This window comes from Trichosurus vulpecula, chromosome 1 (genome assembly GCF_011100635.1).
Source record: "Trichosurus vulpecula isolate mTriVul1 chromosome 1, mTriVul1.pri, whole genome shotgun sequence".
Lineage (NCBI taxonomy): Eukaryota > Metazoa > Chordata > Mammalia > Diprotodontia > Phalangeridae > Trichosurus > Trichosurus vulpecula.
In genome coordinates this window covers 440,532,040-440,547,501 of record NC_050573.1, presented here as the reverse complement: position 1 = coordinate 440,547,501, position 15,462 = coordinate 440,532,040, and the positions used below count along the sequence as shown (strand labels likewise).

Below are 15,462 nucleotides of genomic sequence, written 5' to 3'. Positions count from 1 at the left end.
AGACCCTTCCCAGCAACCATCCAGGCCATCTTGGGCTAGAGACTTGTTTCCCTCTGTTATTTCATGGGTTCTATAGCTCTAGAATTTGTTTAGAGTTGTTTTTTTACAGGTGTTTGGAGGGATTTGGGGGAGAGCTCAAGCATGTCCCTGTTTTCAAGCCATCATCTTGCCTCCGCCCCACCCCCCGAGTGTTTTTAATAAGAATGAGTGTTGTATTTGGTATATAATCATGTGATTTTTTTTTTGTTGCTTTTGTTATTGATATAATCAATTATGTTAATAGTTTTCCTTATATTGAACCAGCCCAGCATTCCTGGTATAAATTCACATAGTAACAACACATAATCTTTGTGATAAATTCTTGTAGTCGTCTAGCTATTATTTTATTTAGATTTATTTTTATCAATATTCGTTACTGAAATTGGTTTATAACTTTCTCATTTTTTTGTTCTTTCTGGCGTAGATATCAACGTCATATTTATTCCATAAAAGGAGTTTGGTAGGACTCCTTCTTTGCCTATTATTCCAAATAATTTTTGATACTAGTGATTTGTTTTTCTTCTTTCTTTTTAAAAAGCATATTAACTTTATGTTAGATTGGGCTCTACTCCCAGGAAGTGAGGAAGAATGTCTCAGGCTTCAGGTTTTCGTGCTGTGTGTGTGGTTTTTTTTTAAAGCTCTATCTTTGGGTCTATGACTTGTTTCCAAAGCCAAGTACAATAATAACTCCTTTGGCTCATACCTTAGTGTTTGAATGACCTCAGGTACTTCTCTCCACCTTTAAGCTATGACCATGGCCCCCAGCACTACTACCATGCTCTGGCTCCCTGCAGTTCTTCCAGCCATGCTAGCATCAGCTCACTCTTCTGCCCTTGGAACCAAAACCAGGGACTTGGCTCTCTTGCAAGTGACCACAACCAACAGGGCCCTGTCCCTCTGTGACTGCACTTCTCCTATTCTGCAGCCACAGCCTGGGACCACATCTAACCAATGCACCTGGGCCCCTTGCATCCAGTACCAGTGAAGTGACCCTGCAATTTTCCCCCATCAGCCACAGGATCCTCCTGCCTCCAGTATCCATAAGGTGAAGGTTTCTGAAGCAGCATAGAGACAGCTGCCCCTGGGGCTTGCTGTGTAGTAGTTGGTATATGCACTTAGCTCGTGGTCAGATCCTTCCTAAAGTCCTCCCAAGTTCTCTTAGGTTAGATAACTTCTTTACCCCAATTTTCAATTATTTGTGCTGCTGTACAGTTCACTTTGTGGCATTATTTTAAGTTGTTTGGGGGGAGAAGGTTTGAGAGAGCCAGGTAATTTCCTTTCTTATCCTGCCATCTTCCCACAATTCTCTTGAAATCTCCTTTTTAAAAAGAATCACAGTAACAAAAATTGCCCCAAATTTTTTATGGCACCTATAGAGACTGCAACTGTGATTTACTGGCATAGGGAATTCCCAGGAGGGGAAATTCCCTCTACCAATGCAAGTCAGCACCATCTCAGCAACTTTCCAAATTAGAAAGTTATCTAGAGCAGAGGTGTCAAACTCATGGTCTGTGGTTGAATCAGATTAAAATGTAATTGGGAAATATTTAAGAAAATAAATAAAAATACAGCATAACATAGATAATGTTAATTTGTATTTTTCTAAGTCATTATGCGGCTTGCAGGGATCACTGTCTATTTGATTTTGACACCACTGACATAGATGACTCTTAGGGGATAAGTGACTCTCCCTGTTTCAGGCAGCCAATATGGCTTTGAGGTCAGCTCTCCCTCTCTCCCTTCCTATCTTCTTCCCTTTTTCCTTCCCTCTTTCGCTCTCTCTCTCTCCCTTTCTTTCTCTTTCTCTCTCTCTGTCTCTCTCTCACATGCGTGTGCACACACACACTATGTATATGTACATGTTTATTTGTGCATGCATATTCACGCATATGCATACGCAATACACATATACATGTATATGTAATATTGCAAACAACAAACTCTGAGTTCAAGCTATTTTAGATAAGTATTTGATCATGTGACAGATTTAATACTTAAGATTTAGTAGCTGTGAAGTACTTTGGAAAGCTGGTGTTAAGCCATCGCATATCAAATATCAAATAACTTCATGCATTGGCTTGCCACAATCTGTGTGCCTTCTTTTCATTTTCTCAGGTCCTTACAGCGTACCTGTGTTCCTTTTTGTGTCTGCTCTAGCTGTATAACCACCAGATGAATAGTCTGTAAGTGTCACCTGCTTTACATGTGGGGAAATCAGTCCTTTAAGACTACTTATAGAAATTCTGCATTACCTCAATGAAGATGAAAAGTTTCCTTGTAGAATAATAGCTGGAATGGATTTCAAAGAACATCTAGTCTTGCCTGGACCTGAATAGGAAATCATTCTACAACAGGGTGGGGAACCTGTGGCCTCGAGGCCACATGTGGCCTTCTAGGTCCCCAAGTTTTACAGAGCAGATCCTTTTATTAAGAAGATTTGTTCTGGGAAGTTTGGATTGAGTCAAAGGGCCTCACTTGAGGACCTAGAGGGCCCCATGTGACCTTGAGGCCGCAGGTTCCCCACCCCTTTTCTACAGTATTCTTGACAAGTCGTCCTCCAATCTCTACTTGAAGACCTAGAGAGAGGGAACCCATCCATCCAAGGGAGACTATATCCCATTGGTTATTTCTAATTATTAAACTGGAAAAAAGAAAAAAACTTCTTAAATTAATCACTTTGCTTCTTCTACCCGTTGTCTCAGTTCTGTTCTTAGGGCCAAGCAATACAAACTCAATTCTTCTTCCACGTGAGAGCCCTTCAAATACTTGAATTCTGCTCCTCCATGCCCCCTAGTTTTCCTTCACCCTGTCCTCATTTATCCTGGACTCAAGGTCCTTTGCCATCTGGTTTCCCTCCTGTTGATTTCCTAGCATCCTCTGAATGCTCTCCAGTTTATTAATGTTCTTCCTAAAATAGTCTGTCTAGAACTGAACATATTACTCCAGTGTGTTCTGACGAGAGTACAACAGGAGTGTCGTCTCTGCATTCCTGGCTATATGAATCTGTTAGTGCAACCTAGAATAGCATTAACTTTTTCTTGGTCATATCATCTTGTTGACTCATGTTAATTAAGCTTGTAGGTCATTGAAGCCTATTCCTCACTCCCCCAAGGAACTTATATTTATCCATTCATTTCCCATCCTGTACTTATGAAGTTGATTTTTTTTTCTTATAAACCCAGGGCAATTGGGGTTAAGTTACTTGCCCAAGGTCACACAGCTAGTACATGCGTCAAGTATCTGAGGCAATACAGGCAAACCCAGGGCAATTGGGGTTAAGTTACTTGCCCAAGGTCACACAGCTAGTACATGCGTCAAGTATCTGAGGCTGGATTTGAACTCAGGACCTCCTGACTTCAGGGCTAGTGCTCTACTCACTGTGCCACCTAGCTGCCCCTGAAGTTGATATTTTGAACCAAAGTGTAAAACTTCCCATTTATCTCTCTTAGATGTTACCCCAGATTCAGCCCAACATTTTATCCTGTGAAGTTCTTTTTAGATCCTAATTGTGTCATCCATCTTATTAGCTATGTATCCCTCTGGGTTTATGTCATTGGCAGATTTGATAAGTGTGACTTCTATTCCTTTATCCCAATAATTCATAAAATTATTAAATAGGGCAGAGTCAAGCTGTAGAACCTTGGCATGCTTCATTGAAGACCTCCATCAAACTGTTAATGACTACTTTTTTTTTTCACTTAGTAGTATTTTCATTTTTCCAATTACATGTAAAGATAGTTTTCAACATTCGTTTTTGTAAGATTTTGAGTTCTAATTTTTTCTCCCTTCCTTCTCTCCTCACCAAGACAGAAAGCTATCTGATATAGATTATACATGTACAATCATGTTAAATGTAATTCCACATTAGTAATGACTACTTTTTGAGTCCACCCTTTTAGCCATTTCAGGATCTTCTATTTGTATTATTGTCCTGCCTATATCTCAGCATTTTTCTCCATAAGAGTAGTGCACCAGGTGTTTAGTCAAATCTTTTGCTTAAAATCTGGCAGAGTTTGCTTACACCATTCCCTTGAACTACCAGTTTACTAACCCTGTCAAAGAGAAGTTACTTTGGCATGGTCTGTTCTTGGTAAAATTGTACTAGTTAGTACTATGACTAATGATCATTTCCTTTCATTTCTCTAAGGATACATTCTAAAATTTTGTCATGAATTGAAGTCAGGTTCTTGATGTAAACTCCATTCTCTTCGCTACTTTGAAAACTGGGGCATTTGTCCTTTTTTGGTACTATGGCACCTTCTCTTTTCTCTATTATTTTTCAAAAATCACTGGCTTGGTGGTCACATCTGTCTTTCTTGTATTCTTATGCTCTAGCTCCTGAACTGGTCCCTGGCCTTCTGATTGGTGAGTCTTTACCATTTCCAGGCTGACCAAGACATGCATGCTGCTGTCTCCTGGCCATCTTCACACTGTGACAACACTTTCCCTTACTTCTTATGCCTTTCTCCCTGTTCTTTCAGTGTCATGGTGTAGTTTGCCTGCATCCAGTTATTTGAACTCACCAAGGGCAGGTAGATAATCTCTTTCTATTTCTTTATGTATCTTTAGCCACTGGACCAAAGATAATTCTCTTTTTCTACTCTGCTCATCCATATTTCCAAAGAGAATTTTTTCACTAATGACTATTTTTAGCTAGATCCCAGAAATTTGGGTATACTGTCTCATTTTCATTCTCTTTCACATTTATTCTTTTCTGTTATTTGTTCTTTGAGCCACCCAGTATTCAGGATATCATTATTAAATCTTCATTTAGGTCTTTATGTTTTGTTTTTGTTTTCTTTGTCAATTACTATTTCTTATGGTCTGCATATGTTTAATTTTTCTTTTCATTTTCTGTGTCCTATCACATGGTCTGTTTTTGAAAAGGTACCATGTTTTTCTGAAAAATATGAATATTCTTTAATGTTCCCAATCAGAAGGTATCATTATTCTTTCAGCTCTAAATTCTCCAAGTTTGTTCAGTTTTATATTTTCCTTTCTGTTCCGATCCCCCTTGGAAGAGAAAACAGAAGAAGCAAAGAAAGAGTTATTATAGGATGAATAGTTTTGCTTTTCCTCTGTCATTCTTAGAGCAGGCTGTCTTCCTTACAAATAAATTATTCTTAACTTTGGTTCTATAATAGATGGCTAGAGTATATTGAGTTAGAACATTCTCTATTTTAAAAAAAATTAAGTCAATTTTGAGAATTTAACTTTATTTTTGAAACACAGCATAGCCTTTCTTTTTTGAGGGGTGAGATGGTAGGCAAAATTAAATGATTAAACATTGTAAGTATACTACCTGCTGGTACATTCTTAATACTGGTTGGGAGGGAAAGTATATTCTTAAAAATCCTGTATTCTTCAAACTTCATTGCTATTTCACCCTCACTCTAGACTAGTTCACTCACTGCCTATAAAACTGTGAAGAGACTTGATAATTTGATCTTTGTATAATGAGTTTAGTTTTAAAATATCTTTATTATTCAACCCCAGCTTATCCTACTAACATGACATTCTATGAGGATTTGTTTTGTTTCTTAGGGAACATAGTTTTCTGATGTCATTTATGTAGAATTCTAAATACTATGTCTTTGGGTGTGGAAGAAGAAGAAAAGTACAGGAGTGGAGAAAGAAACACTCATAAACATCAAGAGGTGAAAGCAATCAGCCCTTTAAAAAAAAAGTCAATGAAGAGCCACCAAAATGGATGCTGTTCTTGATAATAAAACCATGTGATCTGCCTGTTTGGCTTTCACATTTAAGGAAGCCTTGATTAACTCAAAACTTATTCAGAATGGACTTGGATTTAGGACAAGTTCATTAAAAAATTGGGCAAGGAAATGAAGGATATATAGTGGGTCTTGCCTAATACAGCATCTTCTAAAATGCAGTTTCTATTATATAAATATTTAGGAATATTGAAATATGTTTGCATATTTCAGTATTCTGCTATGTGAATGAATTAGCTGCAACTGAGGTTGAAATTTCCTCCAGAAGAAAAAGATATAATCTTACTTTATCGTTTGCTTATACAGCTAAAATTCTTGTTGTGAACAAAAGATTATAGGTTTTACAAAACTATAATCTACACCAATTGGAATAAGGGAAAGGGAGGAGAAGGAATGTATGAAAGAAATATCTGTCTTGGCAAGCAGCATTGGTCCTATCTCTAATTTCATTCATTGTGAAGAAAAAAGTCAAATTCTGTGATCTCTGGAGAGATAGACACTGATGTCCTCTGAATAAAAGAAATTACTGTTAACATCAAGAACACTGAGCTCACTTTTGCCTGGGTGATTGGAGGAAGATTCCTGGAGAAAATGTTATTTAAATTGGGCCTTGAAAGATGGGTGGTAGGGACAGCTAGGTGGCGCAGTGAGTAGAGCACCGGCCCTGGTGTCCGGAGGACCTGAGTTCAAATCCGGCCTCAGACACTTGACACATGTACTAGCTGTGTGACCTTGGTCAAGTCACTTAACACTGTTTGCCTTAGTTTCCTCATCTGTAAAATGAGTTGGAGAAGGAAATAGCAAACCCCTCTAGTATCTTTGCCAAGAAAACTCCAAATGGGGTCACAAAGAATCGATCACAGCTGAAAAGGACTGAACAACAAATGCACGTAAAACACAGTGTTTGTGCTACCACATTAAAGTTCACATCTCAGCGTGCACAAGTTTAAGAGATAATTGCAAGCATTTACAATATCTTGTGTGTGGGAAGGTTGCTCGTTGGTTTTATCTTTATTATGATTTGTATGCTTATTTGAATACCTTTACTTGATAATGAAAATCAAAACAAAATGTATAAATAGTGTGTCCCTGTCTCTGTTACCTCAAACTGAGCTGGATGGGAGACGTTATAAGTAAGGTCTTTTACCATCCTGGACCAACCTTCTTGCAGGACAGCCAAGTGAAGGAACATGGCTAGGGTATAAGCTTGGTCTTCACTTGGGTGACCTGAAGAAGTAGGAATGTAAAATTTGAGTGAGAAGTTGGCAATTAGATTTTGTTTTTGATTTTTGAAGCTTCATAGTGTCTGATGGTAATGTCCGTATTTGGGAGTTGACCGAACCAGTAGAACATAATGTTAAAAGTGGGGAAGTAAGCATTCTAATAAAAGATTCAAATGAGAAAAAATGTCGGAAATGTTAAGAAAGCTATTTAGAAGGAAGCTTAGGAGTGGTGGAAAGGGAGATGGTCCCCAAAGATAAGATTTCTAAAATTATTCCAATTCTTAGTCTGACTTGAGATTGGTATCCATATATAATACCTAAGATTCATACCTGAGATAAAGTTAGCATAAACAAGAATAAATAACTGAAAGGGCAGACGTTTCTACATATATGCTTATTGTCTATCTCTCTCACATCCCTACTAGTCTTTAGTTTGGGCTGTTGTAGGCCCTTCTTGCATTACTCCTACATCTCTTTCTAACTTGAAATCTCCAAAATCTCTTAAATTTTAAGTAAAATCCATCTCACTGGTATCTCATGAGATGATGTGCAAAATCTCTTAAGAATCAGAAATGCAAAAAAAAGAAAAAAAGAATCAGAAATGAAAGTGAAAACAACTCTAAGATTCCACCATATTCCATCAACACGATAAAGATAATAAATTCATTGTTGATATGGTTGTTATTAGACAGTTACGGTATTACTACTAGCAGTGTGTTAGGTATGGAGAAGGGGAGCCATTATAACAATAACATAGGGAACCCCCAGAAATTCCCTGACAGGTTGGATGTAGTTTGTAGGACTTTTGAAATTTATAGGACTGTTGAACTAGGTTGTATGATTCATTGCTCTAGAAGTTGAAGTCAACCTTTTTAATGCTAGAGCTGGCATGTACTGGAGAGAACTAGCACAACCCATCATTTTACAGAGATAACAGTTCTGAGCAGTGGAAAATGGGCAGTGGAACATGTTTCTTTTCCAAGTAGTGGAGGAAGAGAAGGGAACGAAAGCATTTGTGAGCATTTATAAAGCACCTACTATGTGCCAGGCACTGTGTTAAGTGCTTTACAAATATTACCTCATTTCTTTCTCACAACAACCCTGAGAAGTAGTTGCTGTTATTATCCTCATTTTACAGTTGAAGAAACTGAGGCAGACAGGTTAAGTGACTTGCCTAGGGTCACATAGCTAGTAAATTTCTAAAGCTGAATTTGAACTCAGGTCTTTCTTGTCTCCAGGGCCAGTATTCCATCTATTGTACCACCTAGCTACTAGTGATGATTTTAGCTTGATCTGTCTCCATATTTTTCTGCCTGCACTTCCCCTCTCATCCCTTATAATCACACCTATAAGCTGGCTGGCTCAGGTCAGTGGACATAACACAGGGAAGTTAATTGCCAAGAACAATGCTGTTGTCTTCTTTAGCAAAATATTCCAACTAACCACAGAACCCCAAATCTGTGTTAAGCCTATCAGAGTTGTAATGGAGAAAGGCTTGATGAGGGGAGGAAGGCAGGACTTTGTAGAGGGAGTAGTCCCTTATTGGCTAGCACATGTACATTGAGTTGCTCAAGTCTGGACATCCACTCCCAGCGGGGAAGCATAAGGAAGAAATGATGTGGTGCTGTTTCTTTGTAGAAGTGAGGTCTGGGGTACATTTGAATGTGATCCAAGTACAAGAAGGTATCTTATTAGGTTTTATATTGAACTGAAAAGAGTGAGGTAGAAACAATGTTTGGTGGCTATCTCAGCTACCAGTCTGCTGAACACTGCAGAGATAACAAGGCCTGGAAAAAATTAACATTTTTTTTTTTTAGATAGGGGATCAGGAAGGGGAAAAGATTTCTTGAGATTAAGAGTAAGAGGCACATATGGGAGATTAAGAGTTAGCCTTGGGTCTTTGGAGTCGAGAAGATTGGGTTCAAGTTTGACAGCTACTGAGTCTATAACCCTGAGTAAATCCTTCACCTCTCAGTGCCCCCACACAACCCCACAAGACCATACTTTGCAGAGTGTGCTGGTTGAGGAAGTTTCTTACCAGATATTCCCTGAATCAAATCACAGCACACGTCTGATCCCAAAAGTGTGAGTTTTACTGACTTCCTGAGGAGAAGATGCTCCTCGAGGGAATTAAAACAAGACACTGAAGGAAAGAAAGATCTGAAAGTATCTTTACTTAATGTTCTACAGAATTTATTAAGTATTTCCTGAGGAGACTATGCAGATCAGTGAAATGAGGTCCTATTTTCCAGCTTATGAACAAATAGCTTAACTCTTAAATTGCCCAAATCCTATGCTGCTGTTGAAGCTTAGCTACACAGCTTAGGTCAGGGGTAGGAAACCTGCAGCCTTATGGCCACGTATGGCCTTCTAAATCCTTAAGTGTGGCCTTTTGACTGAATTCAAATTTTACTTTTCTGTAAAATCTGAACCTACCTCTCAGGGTTGTTTTAGGCAAGACTGCAAGTTATTGAGAGAGTGCAGACCTGGACTGGTAGAAGGAATTTTCTTACTTGGGACTTCTTATATCTTTGAAATCACAGGTCCCATTCTTAATTATTAACACTGTCCACTATTATAGTAGCACAAGTTAATTAATTGAACCCTCCTTTAGCTTCCATGACAAAGCTTCTATGAAGCTGCATCTTTCTGTGATAGGCACATCAGGCAGCTAGGTGGTACAATGTATAGAGCTCCAGGCCTGAAGTTAGGAATACTCATCTTCCTGAGTTCAAATGTGGCCTTAGACACTTACTAGTTTTGTGACCCTGGGAAATTTACTTAACCCTGTTTGCCTCAGTTTACCCCTCTGCAAAATAAGCTGGAGAAGGAAATGGCAAAGCACTCTAGTATCTCTGCCAAGAAAACCCCCAAAATGCCTTCTACCAATCCAGAGCAACACTTTCTCTGTGACTTATAGTCTTGCCTAAAACAACCCTGAGAGGTAGGTGTTGTTATCATCCCCATTTTACCCCATGGGCTCGTGAAGATTTAGACAGGACTGAAAAACAACTCAACAACAATACACCTAATTTTTGTCTTCCTTTTTGTGTGAAGCCAAAATGATGCTACAAAATTTCAATGGAAATCTTATGAAAGGTTAGTTAGAGCATCAGTAGTCAGTCTTTGAGGGTTTGGGATCCGAATAATAGTAACTACAACGAAAGCTGATTTTGAAAACAAACTGGTAATAGTGCTTTGCATCTAAAGTGTGATTTCATTTATATCTCATACAATGTCCTTCTCAACTTACAGCTATTGTGGATGATGAAAGACTTTCTGCAGAAGAAATGGATGAGAGGAGACGTCAGAACATCGCATATGAGTATCTGTGCCATCTAGAGGAAGCCAAAAGGTAAATTCTTGCTGATTTTGTGTGTGTGTGTGTGTGTGTGCGCGCGCGTGTGTGTGTGTGTGTGTGTGTGGTGAGAAGAGTTTTCAAATTGTGCTGATCCATCCACAGATGTTCAGTGTTGATCATGGGGAGGTTTCTGAAGGTGCTGTAACTTGTCTCTTATAAAAATCTTAAATAAAGAATATAATCTCACCTCTCTGGGACAATTTAGGTGTGTTCATACTTGAAGGTAAGACATAAATCAAATCAGGCATTATTAGCAATGCTTTCATATTTGTTTGATGCTGTGGGAAGGTCAGAGAGGGACATGGTTGGTGACCTCACTCCTTGAATTAGGTTACTCAGTTTCACCCAGCTTGGAGGCAGGTAAAACGACATTTATATTTGTACAATCTGCCCAGGATAGGCTGAATAAGAGATAAGTCCTCTTCAAACCTCTACACCAATTATCCTCTGGGGTGCATGAATAGATTTTAGAGGGGCCCATGAACTTGGATGGAAAAAAATTGCATCTTTATTTTCACTAACCTTTGGTTTCCTTTATAATCCTATGTATTTTATTTTATGTTTATTTTATTTTATACATTTAAGAATATTGTATTGAGAAGTTAACAGAGCAGGACCAAGCTTCTATTATGATCAAGCAGTGGGATCAAGGTCATGAATAGCCACTATACTTGTAGCCTAGGTGTGATAGAGATACCTAGTTTCAAATAAAATTACAAATAAGTATGGCTGATATCCTTTGTAATCCTATGTTTTGTTTTATAAACTTTAAAAAAATTATTTCGAGAAGGGGTCCATAGGTTTCACCAAACAACTAAAGGGTCTATTCCACAAAAATGCTGCCCTAGGTATGCTTGGTGACTGTGACTGAGGGTCACTGCTACAGATAGTGTCATTGCTACTGAGAGGCTTCTCTGGTCTCTATAGGACCAAGCTTGAACATAGCTTCTTTGGTGGTGGGGGAGAAGCATCAGAATAAACTTAGAGGAGTTGCTTTTCCTTATATGTGGACCCTCCTTTTCCTCCCCCCACCCACACCCCCCAGTTTAAATATATATAGATATTGGTTAAAAGCCAGGCAAATCCATGTCCCAGGATAGGACATCTAGTAGCCTCCTGTGACTATAGGAAAATAATTCGGATATTTTGTAAAACACCTGTGCAGGTCAAATTTGAGATTAAGGACAAAGTCTTTCAGTTCATCTAACTATAGGATTTATTGATTCATATGTAAATCTTTGTGGACATACTCTTATAAGAAAAGCAGAAGAAGATGTATATGTTCTGTTTCATTGCTGCCCAATAGGCCAGGTTTGTTTTTGTTTTTAACTTTTATATATCTATGACCCCTATGGCAGTCTGGTAAATCCTGGTAAAGTCTGGTAAAGCCCTTCTTAGAATATTTTAAAATACACAAAATATACAAAATATATGGAATTACAAAGGAAATGACATATGTTGTGTTATATTTGTGTTTGTGTCATGGTTGAGTTGGGGTTATATTATGTCATGTCCCATCATAGATTGGGGTCTCTCTATCTCTCCCAGATTGGAAGTGCAGTAGCCACCAGTGGACCAAACTCTGTTGCTGGTCAGCATAGAAACTTTGACCTGCCTATTTCCAGTCTTGTTCAATTTGTCCTTTCTTAGGTAGTCTGGTAGCTTCCCACTCCTTAGGGTTCACTACATTATTTCAGTACTTAGTGTGGTCACCCAATTGGCTTTAGCCCTAAAATATAGCTCAGAAATCCCACACTCAATCTATCCACAAGCCTCAGCCTCCCAGAAGAGTAAGAATTCCAAGTGTGTGCTACTGTACCTTGCCAAAACCAAACATATTGAAATATAGTTAGCAAAATATTAAAAAGAACAAGTTCATGGACCCCAGATTAAGACTAGAATCTCCCTCTCCTCCATGTCTGGCTAGTGGAAATGAAGCTGCACCCATAACTGCTCCATCCATACCACACACTTCCATCCAGTTTCTAGATAATCCCAAGGAATTAGGTGATATAAAGATTTTATGCTAAGATAAGGAGACTGGGGCATTTTTCAAGTGCACTAGTCTTTGGGAAGCAGAACCCATATTCTTTTAAAATATGAGTAGGCCCCATAAAGATTGGTAGAATTCCTTTGGAGGCCAGGGCTGCTCCCATGGTTACTCATCATTCACTTAAGCTATCTTCAGGCTCCGCCCTTCTTGTCATTGTTAGAGGTCTTCTCTATCTTGTCTGTATTGCTGCTAAATTACCAACCTAATGATGGTAGGCAGAAAGGAGCAGTACGAAAGCAACAGCAAAGCATTTTTATGTTCTTCCTCAATTTCTCCAAAATTGCCTCTCTCCAATCCCCTCCCACCAACCAACAAATATAAACAAGTGAATGGATAAATGAGTGAATAATAAATAAGTAAACTAGATAAACTACGGAACCATGAAAAATAGTCCCATATGCTACCTTCTGGCATAATACTAGGAATTGACTACCTACCTATAGGGAGACTAGTTCATTATTCACAATTCCTTCTAAACTTGTGTATCTGTGGCTGCTAAGTGTGTAGACATTTCTTAGAGTAAATGTGATTTATTTAGACTTCTAATATAATTAGATGCTGGTTGTCCAAAGAGAAAGTGGTGACTATCAGGGTGTGTGTACTTAGTACCTTTTACCAAGAGAAGCCAGGAGAACTTTGATTTTCACCTGGTATTTGTGTGGTAAATTAGTATATGGGGTTAAGTAGCCATTTACTTACTGTGATTTGTACTGTGCAAAGTACAGTTTTGCAGAAGAGGACCAAATATTTTCTGACCTTTTCTTCTGTGGAGGTAATAAAACAGCAAGTACTCTGGGCTCACGTTACCACTTGCTGGTCACAATGATAAACTGCTATCTGGAAAGCTGGATTAATGAGGGTTTTTATCAAAGGGTTTGTAGAAGTATATGCACAGCCCCATGCTTAGTTGGTACACATCTTTCTGCCTCAAGGTTTCATCTGTTAACTTTGTTCGAGGGTACTGAAAAGAAGATTTTAATAAAACTCTAATTACTCTCCTAAGGAGCATTTTTAACATTTTTAACATTTCTAAGAGACTTTCACTTGGACTATTCATCTTGATTGTCAGTTCATGTTCATGAAACTCTTTTTTTCAAAATGTCCTTTATACTAGGGAGGCAATTGTTGTCTTAAAAGTTAGATAAGAGGACTTATTAAAAGCTTGTTTTTTGTGTTTCAGTAGAAAGTGTGGAAGAGGTGAGAGAATTTTTTCCTTCCATTCAAAATTTATTTTGAAATACACTAATATTGTGATGTAAATGATACCATTTTAATTATACTCCATAAGTTTAGCATTTACCCAAAATATATTCAAAATCTTATTATTGCAGTTTTCATTTAGCAGTTACATGTGGGATTTTTAAAGTATATTTATTAATAGATAAGGCTGCTGTGATTACCATGAAGATTGCTTTTTGTAAATGGTGCTTTTAAAGTGCCTGCGGGTTTTTAGTTTTGTTTTAAAATTTTTATTCTTTTTTGCACGTCAGTTTTATTCTAAGAAGAGGACAAGTAGAAAATAGAATGTGACTTAGATTTTGGCATTTAGAGGGGAAGAAAATCATGGAAGAGCACCAACAAACAAATTTTAGATGAGGCAAGATTCTAGATGAAGGGTGAGGAGAGTAGTGGGGTTGTGGCTTCTACTCTGTGACCCAGTGAGAATTATGTATAGTCAGAGTGTGTGAAAGTGTTTCCATTTAATTTCTTACAAAGTCACAGCGTTCTTTGATATTTAGAGAAAGGCAGCTGAAATGATGCTGGGTCATTGGGAGTTGTTTCTATAGGACATGATGAAAATTCCAGTCAGAAGAAAGATATATGGCTAAGATGATGTGATCAATAATTATGATCAAAGTTTTAAAAATATGGTTATTGTGAATGTTGATTTTACTTAACAAATAATGTTGTTTCGATTTTATTTAATTTTGGTGTTGATTTTAATTTAAATGATATTAAATCTCAGAATATGATAACCATAAAACAGAAAAAGGGTAATTTCAGGACAAATGAGAGGAGTGCTGATGCAGATTGCAACCTTTCCACAATTAAAGAGATTGCCAAAAATGAGTTTCTGCAGCCAGAAACTTCTGGTGATGAACTTTCTGATGTTGTTTGAACCTCTCTGAATGTCCTAGGCCAGTTGTTGGCCAGCAAACATACTATTACCAGGCCTTATTGAATGCCTTTATAGATGAGGAGAACCTGCCAGACTTCTGTGCTTCGTACTGTTGTGTTTTAAGAACCCCAGGTCATCTCTATGTGAGGCATGTGAGCAGTACTTAGGTGGAGGGCCATTTATCCTAAAGCTTTAGCCAGATCCTTCTGTTCAGAAATGTATTCTAAGCTTGCCCTTTATTTCTGCATTCTCCCTCAACCCCAAAGAAAGCCTTTAATGACACCAAAGAAGGAGACTTCTGACTTTTCTCCTCAGGAAACTCCTCGACAGTGCTGCTTTGCTGAAATGGGACTTGGCAGACAAGTTGGTCATGCTTGTGTTTTTGAAAAGTTCTTTCTATTGCCCAAAACAAACAAAACAAAACCCCACCAACCTTTTAATGTAGCAGACCTGTGCTCTTAGAACAAAGAAGTTATTTTTTCCCAAAAAAGACTAATGCCATTGTCAAATGCAAGATATTCTGTACCAAAAAAATTGAAAGAGTAAAATTGCTTTTATTTTAAGAACTGATATTCCTTAGTTCTTTAGGACAACATGGGAAAAAATTTTAAAAGTAGAGGTTTTTCTTTTGAGAAACTGTGCTGTGGAATTAAAGCAAATTGTGGATGGGAAGTTCAGAGAACAGGAGAGGGAATCTTGGCAAGGATTGCAAAGGGATTTTGCAAATCACAGTTGAGCAAGTAGTTATGAATGGAGCTGCGATTATGTCTCCAGAGAGGAGTTCCTGTAACATGATCTTTTACTCAATTTTTAAGGAAAGGGAAAACACAAACCTTCTTCTCTTGCTGTGCTTCCTTTCTCTGTCCTCTTTTCCTCCTAAAAACAACAAAAAGAACCCCTACCCTTAGTGTTGGAATTGTTCGTAGAAATAAAAG

At 38.0% G+C, this 15,462-nt stretch overlaps 1 protein-coding gene across 1 annotated transcript in view; it reads left to right on the top strand.

Annotated features, from left to right (window-relative positions):
- The window catches only part of IQGAP2 (IQ motif containing GTPase activating protein 2), a 288,287-nt gene that overhangs the window by 47,179 nt on the left and 225,646 nt on the right, over positions 1 to 15,462 (top strand). The window contains exon 2 of the mRNA XM_036747108.1: positions 10,250 to 10,349. Coding sequence (XP_036603003.1) covers positions 10,250 to 10,349 — 100 coding nt within the window. The remainder of the gene's footprint in view (positions 1 to 10,249; positions 10,350 to 15,462) is intronic.